Below are 15,351 nucleotides of genomic sequence, written 5' to 3' on the forward strand. Positions count from 1 at the left end.
AAAATAATTGGACATAATATCACTCTCAAAGAAATGGATGTTTAGGGCTATTCTCAATGAAGAGGATGAGAGGGGTATTTACGTCTTTTGAATAGACCAGAGATTGAGAGTAAGTATATGTCCCATCATTTTGGGTGATACAAAAAATTATATACAGAGTGTGAGTGTGAGTATGAGTGTGAGTCACAGTCTTAGTCTAATACACATCAAATACAGAAAAGTGGATTAACTTACACATAACTTAGGGCGTTCATCCCATTTAAATCGGGTAAATCTCCATATAGATTGTTGTGAGCTAAATTCCTAAAATTATACAACAAAATGGCAAGTCAAAACCGATAACCAATTTTATGGTTTTGATTGTCTCAAAAAAGATGTACTCACAATTCACTTAGGCTCGTAAGGTTGTTGAGGTTCAACGGCACGTCGCCTGATAATGTGTTTCTATCAAGCCTACTGTTAACATGACTTAATCCAGTAAGCTATATATATGGATACTTACTTTTAACTTAATACAAAAACAATAACCTAACATCTTCATTTTCTCAAATATCTTTAAACATTATTTATATCACTTCATTAGTAATATGTAGTTGATGTTACTTACAGGACCTCTAGTGTCTGAACGTATCCAATTGTGGACGGGATTTTTCCCGTTAATTGGTTTCCATCAAACAATCTGTTGTTACGAATTTAAACAATCAAAATTTGAATCACCAAAAAAAAGTGACATATTTCGACTTACACATGTATCAAGACCATGTCGCCATTGAAAAGTTGCTCGGGGATTCCACCGGAAAGCCTATTCTTGTTGAAATGGCTATGAATTCAGAATAAAATATGTTGCTATTGTTAGTTAAAAAACAAAAAAGGAAAAGTATGTTGATGTTTTTTGTAAGTTGTGTTGAAGTAAAGTAAAGTGAAAGGTACTTACAAATGCTTAGCATGTTTTAGTTGATCTAATCCCGGTTTGGTGTCGGTTGATATGGGAATGGATCCAGTGATATGATTCTCCGCGATGTCTAACCAATAAAGTTTGGAGAGAGATCCCAATGAATAAGGGATTTCACCCGTTAAATTGTTTGTGTTCAAAGCCCTGTTTGCCACAAGTTAATCAAAAGTTGTATATACAAGTGTTCCTTCTATACAGATAAACGATTTAGTAGAGAAAATAACAAAGTCAAGGGGTTGTTTCTTTTTTACTTAATGCACTTAATTAGGACAGAAAGAGTTGATTGGTTAAGCACAAAACCTGACTTAATGTATTAAGACACTAACTACTTACATATTTGTCCTGTTTTTATACTTCGTAACTCATCTCATGTTAAAATTTATGAATATAGTAAATTTTGTTTTCAAATGTAAGGGTAAAATGATCATATAGTCTGCTTCATTCTATCTAGAAAACAGATATACCTTATGCAACGATACTTTATCCATCTATACAAATAACCCAACTAGTTCGGTCCCTTTACCTATACAAGCAGTAATGAGGATTAAAAAAAAGCATGTAGAGTTTTTCCTTTAAGTCTAATTTCTTTTACAAATTAGCGTTCATTTTTTTTATCCATTCCGTGAATTTGTCATTAACTTTAAAAATATTTATTAGATGCCATTTTTCTAGACAGTAGTTTATTAAAACAACATCCAATGCGAAAAGAAGAAGAAAGAAATAGGGTCTAAGATATTCATACAAAAACGATAGCTCTTGAAGATTTCCCAATTCAGGTGGAATGTTTCCTGTAAAGCTACAACCTGCCAGGATTCTGTGACATAACATGAAAATAAGCGTCATATAAATTGGTTTTTGACTCGACAAGTATGAGAGACATGTCAATGTGATAAAAGTTATATTTATTTTTCTCCAACCCAAAAATGAGGAATGTAGCCTCACTTTCAATCCCTTGTCCATACAAAAAGACATGAATACCCTCATCTTCCTCAATATATTAAGTGTAAAAGCTTTGTACGGATATATTTGATAACGAGGATGAGAAGGACTAAAACGTCTTTTGTCATGTTGAGAGATCGAAATTGAGTCCCAATCTCTCCTTGTTCGACCTTTTAGATCGGGACAACATATTGATTTCAATTAGCATAATTCATACCAAACACAGTATAAACTGTTAGTGAACAAATCTCATTAAACATTTATTTGAGGACTTACAAAATGCTAAGGCTTTTCAGATCACCTATCCGTGGAGATATTGAACCAGTGAGTCCACCATTGAACGACAAGTCCCTATAATAAGAATAAATATTTGTTTTTATATATGTTTTAGGATTTATGAATTATAAAATGTGAGTTGAAATATAATGTTCCTCACAAGGATGTTAACGCAGTGAGCCCACCAATGTCGCCAACAAGCTGACCCACCAACCCCATGCTCGACAATCCCCTGTGTAAGAACAACCCAACAAGTAAATAACTTAACTCAAATGAAAGAAAAATTTACCAACACTTAGGCCTTATTTACAACGGTATAAAAAAGGTTGCTAAAACTCATTTTCCTTCCACTTTCTATTATATTGAGGCCTCGTTACATAATATGGAAAAAAAAAAAGTTTCATGTGTTTGCATTCAACACACATATTCAAGCTCTGGAGTTGAGTCTGATGTCAATATGTCAACTCCGTCAATATGACAAAAATTGCAGCTTTTGGTCCTATACGAGTAGACGAAACAAGGACACTATCACAATCTATATCTCTCATTTATGCAAATAACGTGAATGTCCTCCTCATTAAAAATAACCCATAAAAGCTTGTGTAGTCATGTTCACTCGAGTCTCATCAGGTCTCATGTCTCATGTCTCATGCACTCGACATGACTTGACCAAATGAGATGGGACAAATACGGGACTACATAAACTTTAGGGGATATTATAAATGATGATGATAATGAGGTCATTTACGTCTTTTGCACAAATGAGAGGTCAAGAGCGAGACTGTGTCCCACCTTGTTTCAACTTTTTGGACACGACAAAAAGCTGCAATTTTTTTTCTTATCGACATCAGAGGCCCTAGAACAATGCATGTCAAACACATTAAAAACTTGTTTATATAGAAAATGAAAGTAGACTGACAATGAGATGATCCTCGTGTCACTACAGGTGACACCTTCCCACGAACACGGATCATTAGACCTTCTCCAGCTTGGTGGTGTATTTTTCCATTGATCTTTCAAAGCTCGAATCGCCTCCACTACAATAAAAAGTTCAAACCACAAACATGAACTAAACCACTTGATAGCAAATATCAAGAACGGATTTAACGCACTTACCATCACCATTGTCAATATCCGAGAACACCACCACACAAAACACCAAAAACACACACCCCCACAACAATCGCAATACAAAGATTGCCATCATACTAAAAAACAAGAAATATTCTACGCAATTTGCATGGTTATACCGTAGGAAAAAGAGAGTGGTGATACTCCTATGATTTAACGACTAGGATTTTGAGTAGAATATTGGAAAAGCGAAAGTATGATTTTAATAATGATGATGATACTAAAGACTTTGAGTTTAGCTTAGATTAGAAGCCAATCCAACAAACCCCATTAGTCCATTACTATCTCCACCAACTAAAATACAGATTCATCATGTTGTCACCATTGCCACCCTTTCAAGTCATATAACATGGTGTTATACACATATATCGAGAGTAGAAAGTGGGTCGGATTTTCTTTTTTAGATGAACCAATAATAATAATAATAAAGTTAATACAAGTTTAGGAAATGATTTATCAAATCTATTAATTTTGGACTGGTTTGTATTTTTACTCAAATCCATAGTCGTGTCACAAACGTATTTACTTGTTACACGTAGTTATAAACCTAATGGCTAAAGAAGGTAAAATAAAGAAAAAGAAAAAAACAAACTTTTCCCTATAATTAAATACTTGATATATATATATATATATATATATATATATATATATATATATATATATATATATATATATATATATATATATATATATATATATAATTTCTATGTTACATGCTTTTTCATTGACAAATGAAAGCAACTATGAGTAGTACACTTGATGTTATGTAATAATGTAAACGCATTCTTAGTATTTGTAAAGGGGTGTATTTACTGTGACTTTACATATTGCTATTATTAGTAGAGAAATAAAACATTGGTAAAAATAATAAAACATGCTACTTTTTCCAATTTGGCCAAAAGTATATTACATAATAAGACACTAAGGTAAATTGCCTACTCAACTATTGCACACCAAATTTAATAAAATAAATTATTCCAATAATATGGTTTAAATTCTCCTTGTTATTAATTTTTAGGGTAAATAACGTCACAATATTTTTATAAAAATTATAGTTTGACACATCGTTATTTTTTAGAAAAAACTTCAAAAATGGTCCCTGTGGTTTCCGAAAATATCAAGTTTAGTCCCTAAGTTCAAAAAACCTCACAGATGGTCCATGTGGTTTCAAAACTTTTAACAAATGGTCATTCCGCCTAACTCCGTCAACTTTCTACCGTTAAGTGAGGGTCATTTCCGTCATTTTAATACACAAGGACCATTTATGAGGTTTTCTCTATTTAAAAAAAAAAGAAAAATATATAATTATTTAATTAAAGGGTCCCACCCTCTCTCTCTCTCTCTCTCTCTCTCTCTCTCTCTCTCTTACACATACACATACACATACACACGCACTTCATCTTCTTCCCTTTCAAAACACATTGAAGCTTAAACAAACATTTCACATATACATACACCTCAACTCATAAAAAACACACACATGCAACTCAAAAAGACACACACAATTGTAACTCAAAACATACACACACATACACCTAGTTTTAACTCGATCACACATATACCCAAGAGCGTATACCACGAACGGCCCAGATGAATCCAATAAATCAGAGGGGAGAACAGAGCGATGATATCCACGATCATTTTTAGAATCCAAATGAAGAAGAAGATCTGCATGGAATATGTGTTCTTTCACAGGTTTTAGAGATGGAGAACAAGTTTTAGAGATGAAATTTAAACCCGTCTTCTTCTTCCTTACATTTCACTAGAAAATTAGACCCAGATGAACAAAAACAACCAAATCAAAATATGATTCGTTTCAAAGGACTTAAAAGAATTCATTCAATCCGATTCTGACAAAATCCCAAGTTTGAAGCAATTGTTAAAGATTACAAGATCCAATGAGTTTTCAGAATCTATCATTACTGTTACAAGAGCTTTAACTGTTGGAATCTTGTGAGGTTACAAACTACAAAGTTGGGGAAAGAAAAGGTGATACAGGTAACAATTTTTCAGATAGAGCTTTAGATAAACTCTTTTCTCCTGTTGGATCTAGTTTTGCCTCCATTGTTGTTGGAGGTTTTTCTAAGAACATGGTGCTAGTAATTTACACCAGTGGAAATGAATCAAACACCCAAATCAAAAAACCTAAATAAACAACACATTGTTGATCATAAGTGAAATCAGTGGTCATGGTGATTGTTACTGAATTAGCGGTGATGTTTGGTGCTTGGTGGAGGCGACGATTTAGGCCATTTCCTATGGTTGAGGAAGAAATCAAATCAAAATTGAAGTTGTAGGTGGTTGAGGATGAAGATGATAGGAATTTCAGTTTGTTGAACTCGTCGGTGGCGGCGACTTGGATTCGCCAGAGCTCGGCAACCCATCACCACCTGCTACCATTTTTTTGGGTTATTGCCACCGTGAGGACTTCGACTAGCCACCACATCCTGTCACTGTGAATATTCGATCACCACCACCATCGTTTCCTTATATTTATTTTGTGGTTCACGTATCTTGATCAGTCGACACAAGAGACCCAGATTATTGGTCGTGACTTTCCTGCATGAAACCAAATCCAGGAAGAAGATGATTGACTTTCCGAATCCTACGTGGGATAGTGTATGAGAGAGGAAGAGGGAAAATATATTTGGGGTTTTCTTTATTTTTGAGTCGTAGTAGCGAGGAAGAAGATGATGTGAGTGATTGTTTGGTCGAAACTTATTAACCGGATTTCATTTGAAGCTAGAATGATCCAACAATGGTAAAAAGAAAATGGTGAAGAAGACACAGGGATTGTTTTTTTGCAGATGGGGTCACAAATCAGGAAAGAGAGAGAGAGAGAGAGAGAGAGAAAGGGTGGGGCCCTTTAATTAAATAATTATATTTTTTTAAATAGCGAAAACCTCTTAAATGGTCCCTGTGTATTGAAATGACGAAAATGCCCCTCACTTAACGGTAGAAAGCTGACGGAGTTAGGCGGAAGGACCATTTGTTAAAAGTCTTGAAACCACAGGGACCATCTGTGAGGTTTTTTGATCTTAGGGACTAAACTTGATATTTTCGGAAACCACTTGGACCATTTTTGAAGTTTTGTCTATTTTTTTATTACAAGTAGTCACCAAGTTTTTTAATTTTTAAAGGGAAATCTGAAATAAAGTTTCAAAATTTTGACTAACTTTATGTTTTAGTTCAAAATTAATTTCCTTTTACAAAAAAGTCTTAAAAACAGACAAAAGTTTTAATTTTAATCCCTTTTGACAGGTTGAAACCGATAACAAATTAATTTAGGACTATTTCGTAAACTGACCCAAAATATTTAGACTTTTCTGCAAACAATAATATTATGACTCTTCTACAAATTAAAATCTACTGTTTTTTTTTTTAAATTCGTTATTGTTAATATTGTTAAAAATACATATAAATGTGTTTAAATGAAAAAAAAATATTTAAGACATTTTTAAAGATGAAGGTGGAGGGGATGAAGATGATTTAAGCATTGAAATCATAAATGTCTGTTTATATATTTCACTTTTATATGGTCATTTCACATTTATTATTATTATTTTCAGTTCAAAATAGTAACACTTAAAAATTTAAAATAAATTGTTTATTTGTAATTGCACTATCTTATTTAATAAAAGGTAATATGACATGTTTTGTTTTATCTACAATACATCTGTTATGTTTCTAAAAGAACCACAAGAATAAAGTAAGAAAAAAAAATGGCAACGCATATGTTGGTAAGTTAAATACTTACACACATAGCACGCGTTCACACATTAATGCATGTGGTAGCAGAGACAATCATAATGTTGATTTTATCACAGTTGCAGACCCAAAATCGATTCAAGAAAATATATTTAAGAAATTTCCGCTTACAAGTTGAGAATGATAAGCAAAAAAAGTGAGAATTTAATGATAATATTGACAGTCAATGAGACAGAATCACTTTTTATAAATTATTTTAAAAATAGACATTTTCTTTTAAATTATTAAGTATTAATATTCTAAATTGAAAACAATAATAACAAATGTGACAAAGTGAAAATATAGAAACAGACAGTTATGATTTCAATGCTTAAGCAGCATCCCCCCACATTCACCCTTAAAAGATGTCTTTGATATTTGTTTTTTCATTTAAACGTATTTATATGTATTATTAACAATATTAATGATAATGAATTTAAAAACTAATAAACTAATTTATAATAATAATAATAATAATAATAATAATAATAATAATAAAGTTTATGTTTGTAGAAAAATCCTACTATTTTTGTTTGCAAAAAAAATCTCAATATTTTGGGCAAGTTTATGAAATAGTTCTAAATTAATTTGTTACCGGTTCTAACCGGTAAAAAAAAATCAAAATGCAAACTTTTGTCGTTTCTTAGGACTTTTCTTTTAAAAAAATTAATTCAGGACTAAAACGTAAGCTGGACCAAAATTTTGGGACTTTATTGGAGATTTTCCATTTTTAAAATGTTGACTACGTAACTGGTTAATCCACTTACCTATTGACTAGGCATGATAAAATGTTAGTGTGTTGTGACGTAATATGCTAACATTACACTATTTGGTTTTGTGGCGTTGATGACATGCTAAATTTGAAAAAATGGCACAAAAACCAATAAGTTTTTATTTTTTCAAATTTGACAATTCATTTTTTACAAGGGACTATTATTTTTCTCAATTTTATTCAATATATCATTTTTCATTTGAAACTGTAAATATATATATATATATATATATATATATATATATATATATATATATATATATATATATATTTGAAAACCATATATTTTTTTTCTAAATATTAGTTGTTACACTTAAAACGTAAAGTTATCTATATATACTATATAAACAAAATTAGATTTTCTAAAAATTGATCCAATATAATATAATTTCAAGTTGTCCAAAAAGTGCAATCAACCATCAATAAAATAATGTAATAATAATATGGTCTGCCTTCCCCATATCTAGCCCACATCTCCTCCCCTTATATCTTCGATGACGGTGCTGAACTTTTCCAATGTGTCCTGTTTGTTACTCGTGCCTTTGATTTCCTCCCACCTATTTAATGGAAACTCCATGAAACCTTAACTTTTCACCATAATACTCCATTGCTATAATGATCCCCATCTCTTAATCTCTCATCCCTCAAATTACACCCTGTTCCTGCCACCTTCATGGCCACCAACCTCGATACCACACGTTTGCCTATGGTACAACTGATTCGTAGCCACTCTCTCAAGACCTGGCAAGAGAGCGGGTTTGGAGCGGACCGACCTTAATCCAAACCCATTAAGCAATTTTCAAATGTTGATCCAAACCCAACTTGTAACCCGCAAGGTTTTGACAAATTAAACACATACCCTTATCCACCGGATGAATGAATTTTCAACCCTTGTACCCTACCTATTTAGAATATTAGGAGTTGGCTATAATTATGCATTACAACACATATAACATGAATTGCTAAATAACGTTAATTATAGCTTTAATTATAGCTTGATAAATAACGTTTCCAAAATAAAACTAATTGCACATATTTATTTGTATTGGAAATCAAATGGAATTCGAACATTAGGAACTAGGAAGTGGAAGTAGAACGATCAACCTCCTTGACTCATGTAGAACACTGATTAGAACGATAGTGATCCATACAAGACCCTTTTATTAAAAGGTTTGATGGGTACAAGTTGTGTATGGATAAACAAATAATAAAATATGATCCAAACCCATTAACTTTGCATGGGTTTGGAGCGAATTAGGGTCAAAACCCGCTCTGTTTCCAGGTCTTGCAAGATAGAAGAAGAACAGGGTACTTGGAGCAATTTTCTATATAGGATGTCAAAATAGATTGCATAAACTTAAATGGATAATGAAGTCCTAAAATTAAGCTAGAATTTAGGAAGTCATGGAGATAATGCAACTACTATAAAAACATTCATAAGACTCTTTTAATTGAAATTAATGACTGCATTTGAATTATTCTTCCTACATGGTTGTTTTCTGCATAAGGCTATTCTCGATATCAGGATGGCATTTGGGCTCCTTATTTGGGTCTGTTGTGTGTAATGGAATGGACTGTTGTGGGGTGCCTTTGGGCCAGTCTACCTGTAACAGCCCAAATTTCCAATAAAAAGAATTCATTTTTTTATACGAAATCATTTCCATAAAATATAAAATTCAAATCACATTTGTTTTCAAAATCAATAACATCAAACAATTTATTCATAATATCAGTGCATCCCCAGTAAAACGCCAAAAAGTGCATGCCCCGCCATCACACCGGGCTCTTGCCATTAGATCCCGAAGTACCTAAACAACCAAGAAACTGTAAGCTAATTCTTAGTGAGTTCCCCATGACATACCCCACACAATCCATATAACCATATAAACCATATCAACCATACAAGCTATGCATATAAACATACCGATGTTGTGGGCTCCCCCCAGGGTCTTACACCTATGTGCCATGGGTACACCCATGGTTTTACATGTAATGGCATGGGTACCTCCACATGGTCTGACAACCAAGTGTCATGGGCACCCCCCCCCCATGGTCTTTACCTGGAATGTCATGGGCACCCCCACATGGTCTGACAACCAAGTGCCACGAGCTCCCCCCGGGGTCTTCCATGCAAGTATCACAAGACAACTAGCATATCACATACCACATAATCAACTAGCATACCACATAAACGTAATGGGCCGGCATTGGTGCCTTCGACCCATTGGTATGGTGAGGAGACTCACCTCAAATGCAAACTGTAGCTGAGTAGGTCCAAACTTCGAGTATCAGCTCTGCCACCTCCCTAATAAAAAAAAACTCCTTAGATACAACTCAACCCTTCAAACCCTTAAATGTTAATCTTGGTCAAGGTCAAAGTCAAAGTCAATGCTCCGAGTTGACTTAACTAGTTGAGTTACCCCTTAACTCGTCGAGTCCACCCCAGAGTCAGAATTGCGATATCGCGACCCAACACGTCGAGTTTTCTGATAACTCATCGAGTTTCTCCGTTATGCAAGAGAATCAGGGTAATCCCAACCCAACTCGTCGAGTTCCCCTGTGAACTCATGGGGTGCTTCAGTCTATCATCCCAATTAATGCATTAAGCCCTTTTTCTTGAATCCAAAGGTTCCAAACTTCAGATCCGCATCCCTAGAGATGTCTAGAAGGGTAAAGTTTCTACCTTTACCCTCAAGGTTCTACCAATAAACTCTAAACCCAAACCCTAGTTCCTTTAAGAAAGGTATTGACTCATTAAGCCCTCAAACCCTGACTGTAACGTTCCAAATTACAGATCTGATGTCCAAGGGTGGACAAAGCACGTAAAGTTTTTAACATGTTGAGTTTTGAATGTTGCGTCTTAGGCTCGGTCTGGTTAGCCCAGTTTTGTAACCGGTTTCGGCCTGTCCAACCGTGTTTTGTTTTATTCTAGGGTTTTAGTATTTAAGGTGCATGCATGCATCATTGTAGGCATCGATTGAATAATTCTCTTTATTTTATTGTAAACCCTAGCTCGCCTCTACAGTGGAAGTTCTTGATCGAGCTCTGTTGAGGCGTGACTACATTTGAATCATTCAGCATTATCTTGATTCCATCTTGCGTTCATTGTTTCGTTTAATATAATTGTTTGTCCTTCTTTGATTAACCTGTCAATGATCTAAACAATCTTAGAGATTTTATCTCATCAATTGGTATCAGAGCAGAAGACTGCGTAATTCATACACATCTCTTCTGTTGAAGAAGTTATTAGGGTTTTCCGCATTGATTGTTATTAATTGAGCCGTCATTCCACATTGGCGTATCTCATTAATTATCTATCGATATATTACAAGTGTGATCTTAAGCAAGTTATCGTTCAAACATTATCACAGTGTCTATGGAAGATTCACAATCAAATCCGATCAATTTCTCCAATAGTATTGGATAGACAACAAGGATTTTAATCTTGTATACTCAGGATTATGAAGTCTGGACGCACCACTTCGAAGATTATGTAATCGGTTCAGAAGATAATGGGTATTTGATTTGAGAAGCAATCACAGTTAGTCCGTTTGCTCACTCACGCACTTCATGGATAATCAAAACGCAAAAGGAGTATAACGCACTACTCGCCGATGTGAAGGAAGTTGCTCAAGAAGAAAAAGACAAATTTCAATGCAAAATCAAATCATTAAGGACGATTAGGTTCGCTTTGCAATCGGATACCTTTTGGTTAGTAAGCTCTTGCACTATAGGGAAGGAGAGATGGGATAGGCTGAAGGAATTATATTCTACTGATGAAGATCTGGAGCATTCGATTCAAACTCTATTACTTTTTGAATTTGGTGACTTCAAACAGAAGCCCGAAGAGAAACTTATTCAGGCTTTTGATCGATTTAATCATCTTCTTAGTAATATGATAAAGCATGAGATCGAAAGAAAGGTTATTGAGCAGAAGGTTACCTTCATGAATGGTGTTAGACCCAAATGGATGGCAGTTGTGTCTACTGTGAAGGCACAATAACAATTCACATCCTATTCTCTGGCGAAGCTGGTGGGAATTCTAAAGTCTCATGAGAGTGTTGTGTCAAAGGAAATTAATGTAGTTTCTAGCTTGGGTTCCTTAGCTCTAATCTCCAAGGGAAAAAGTGCAGTTGAAGAAGAAGAAGAAGAAGAGTTAGATCTTGATGACTATGATCTAACTGGTGAAGAATACGCTTTGATGGTGTCCAATCCGCGAAAGTTTATCAAAAGAAAGTTCCCCACTAATAAGAACCGAAACTGGCAGGGAAGTTACAGTTTCGAAAAGGTGAAAGAGGAACCAAAGATGATTTCTAAGACCGAAGAATCGAAGAAAGAAACAAAGACTGGAGGGGACTCAGCTTTTGATTGCCATTATTGTGGAGGCAAGAATCATTTTGCCAAAGATTGCATGTTGGGGAAGACATCCGAAAGGGTTGACGAAGACGATGAAGAAGCGAACCTCCTAAGACGATTGGAGGATATCAAGAAAAAAAAATCATCAACTAACAATAATACCATGAATGCTTTAATTGTGCAGGGTACTGGTGATGATGATGAGTTTGGTGGAGTTCAGGTGTGGTCCACATATTTAGAGGAAAAAGAAGTAAGAAAGCCCACTCATGGCAGGGCTCTGCTGGTGAAAAAAGAAAAGGTTGAGGGAAGATGTTTGATGGTGACGGATGGTGTGTCATAGATACGAGGATACACAACCAATGGTGGACTAGATGACGAGAAGGAGCAAGAGGACAAATGTTTTGCTGCGAAACCTGTTAGTGCTCAGATCAACGAATGTGATGAGTTGTTCAAGAATGTACAAACTAATCTTATTTCTCTGAAAATACCCATCACAAACTATGAAAAGGAACTAAATGGATTAAAATCTAAATTTTCTAGTTTGAGTGGTAGTCTTACCCAAACTCGTGTCACGAACTCTAACCTGAATGATCAAATTAGCAGGGTATCGTCGAAGAGTGAGGAGAGGCGAATCTGGATTGTGAAAAAGGAGAAGGAATTAATTAGGTTTAAGGTGAAACAATCTATTTGCAACGAGACAATCTTAAGCTTTTAAAACAACGAAATGTTTTTTGTTTGATTCTTAAAAGATTATATTTTAATATTACTCAGCTACATCTTAATTGTGATATTGGAAAGAAAGTACATCGCATGATTTTACCTTTCCTTGAGTTCAAGGAGGATGAAATCGATGCTGATGCATACAACTGTGAAAATGTTGTTTCCTCTGATGATATCTCTCCTTCCTACAAAATTGGTCTTGACAAAATAGAGTCGTTTCATAAAGTCAAAAGACCATAAGGACATGGTCAAAAATTTGTTGGATGAAAATGACAAACTAAAGATCAAAACCGAAACTCTATAGAAATTTGACTCCATGAATGCCAAGTTGAGTTCAGAAAATAAAATTGATTTTGAAAAACACTTCTGAATTCAATGAGGATGATGATATGAGTGAAATATTTGTAGAAGATAAGGTGGACTGTTTTGAATTTGTCAAGAGTGAACCCGAAACCAATAAAAATCTTATTTCTGAAAACTCTATTGAGTTCGCTCGCTCATCAAAAGACAAGACTAAAGTCCTCAAAGCAAAAGTTGTTGTATATCAAAAGGTTCAAACAACTCCAAATCAAGTAAACACAGTTCAAGGAGTCACTCAACAACAGATTGCCGAACTAACAACATTAGTAGATGAAGATAATGCTGATGGACGTGATGAGTTTTTCTGGTCAGCACCAATTGATAACGCCGATGAAAAAGAAGGTCTATCTTAGAAAACATCATGGAGAGTGAAAGGTAGGTATGTGGCAGAACCACTTAATGAACCTGCACGATTTGATATGCCAAGCACAAGTGGTACCAAAACATCTTCAGGCAAACCGGTCATGACATCAAGTGAGACATGTTCGCTAAAGAGCAAAAGTCATGCTCAAGTACCAACGAAAAAGGCCAACATTCACAAAAATCCAAAACAAGTGGCAGAAAGAAAGCATCAACGGAATTTGAGATACAAGAAAAATCTCATAGAAAGGAAACAATTTTGGCAATCCCAGAATCCTCATTACGTTAGGTATGAAAAGACAAACAAATCACAAGGAGAAACAAGAGCCAATTCCACTTCACGAAATCAGTCTCCCTCACATGGCAAGAACAACTGAAACAAGGATTTCGGCTACTACCATGAAAACAACAAAAGGCATAGGTTCGGTTCACAAAGTCACAACAACCGAATGGAAAGTTTCGGGCATCAGGTGATAAACAACCAAAAAGGTACTTTCGGTCCCCAAAGTAAAACAGACCGAAAGGGTAATTTCGGTCCCCGGGGCAATGACAACTGGAAGGAAGTTTTCGGTCCTCAACATGTAAGCAACCCAAACGGATGGGTTCGGTCGCAAGTCCACTTGTGAGAAGAGCCGAAGGGAAAGTGGTTTCTATTCTCAACCAAGGAAGAGCAATAACCAAAGATCCAACTTTGCTTCTAAATCTCCTTCTTATTATTCTCGTTCTCACTCAACAAAAGATTCAAAAGGGAAATGAAAGCTCTTTCCAGAAGACGAAAGACGCCCGAAAGAAACCCGAAAGCATGCTGACGTCAAAACCACAAATCCTACGTCTAAATCAAATGAGTCCAAGTTGATTAAAATCAAAGTTTTCACCATAAAAAGAAAAGATGAAACAACATTAATAAAAAGAACCTTTATGGTCTATGTTTTTCTTACTATTGCCTGTTATGTCAAAGGCTCACAAGGACCCAAGAAACTTTGGGTTCCAAATTCTTCTTAATTTTTTGCAAGTTATGCGTGACGAGCAGTTCGATGATGATTGGTATATTGACAGTGGCTGCTCGCGTCACATGACAGGAAGAAGGGAAGAAATAAGGGAGTTTCGGTCCCTCAAAGATGGTGGAACGGTGAAATATGGAAACAATTCGTTTGGAACAATCAAAGGCTATGGTATGATTACAAATGGTGACTTCTTGATAAGAAAGGTAGCATACGTTGAAGGATTGCAACACAACCTCATTAGTGTCTCACAATTGGTGGTTGGTATGGGTTTAAAGGTTTCCTTTGATGACGAAGGCTCAGAAATTGTTGAAAATAAGTCCAATAATATTCTGCTGAAATCGAAGCAAAAAGGAGAGATGTACCCTCTAAATCTCAATCCAATTCGAGGGAAACCAGCTGTTTGCCTGCTAACGAAGGCACACTCAGAGGAAAGCTGGTTATGGCATCGAAGGCTCTCACATCTCAATTTCAAAGACATCAACAAGCTGGTGCTTGGTGATCACGTTCGAGGTCTTCTTGTTCTAAAATTTGACAAAAAACATTTGTGTGCAGCTTGTGAAATGGGAAAGCAAAGTCGACAAAGTCATCCTACTATAATCAACACAAAAGTGATAGAACCACTACAACTACTACACATCGATCTAGGTGGTCCCTCTTCAATCGAAAGCATTGTTGGAAACAAGTATATACTTGTTGTTGTAGACGATTTCTCTCGCTTCACATGGGTGTTTTTC

At 35.1% G+C, this 15,351-nt stretch overlaps 1 protein-coding gene across 3 annotated transcripts in view; it reads right to left on the reverse strand.

Annotated features, from left to right (window-relative positions):
* The window catches only part of LOC145099429 (leucine-rich repeat receptor protein kinase HPCA1-like), a 35,795-nt gene that overhangs the window by 4,673 nt on the left and 15,771 nt on the right, over window positions 1-15,351 (reverse strand). Inside the window, exons 1-10 of one of the 3 annotated variants that reach the window (XM_079037007.1) lie at window positions 3,284-3,469; window positions 3,087-3,204; window positions 2,328-2,399; window positions 2,168-2,242; window positions 1,695-1,766; window positions 935-1,096; window positions 746-820; window positions 608-679; window positions 385-456; window positions 235-303 (exon numbers count right to left, since the gene is read on the reverse strand). In XM_079037007.1, coding sequence (XP_078893133.1) covers window positions 235-303; window positions 385-456; window positions 608-679; window positions 746-820; window positions 935-1,096; window positions 1,695-1,766; window positions 2,168-2,242; window positions 2,328-2,399; window positions 3,087-3,204; window positions 3,284-3,374 — 878 coding nt within the window. In that variant the 5' untranslated portion in view covers window positions 3,375-3,469. Of the gene's footprint in view, window positions 1-234; window positions 304-384; window positions 457-607; window positions 680-745; window positions 821-934; window positions 1,097-1,694; window positions 1,767-2,167; window positions 2,243-2,327; window positions 2,400-3,086; window positions 3,205-3,283; window positions 3,470-15,351 lie in introns of those variants that run through there. The other 2 variants (XM_079037004.1, XM_079037010.1) reach the window with 2 other exon arrangements.

This window comes from Lactuca serriola, chromosome 1 (genome assembly GCF_051521515.1).
Source record: "Lactuca serriola cultivar US96UC23 chromosome 1, Lser_US96UC23_V15, whole genome shotgun sequence".
NCBI lineage: Eukaryota > Viridiplantae > Streptophyta > Magnoliopsida > Asterales > Asteraceae > Lactuca > Lactuca serriola.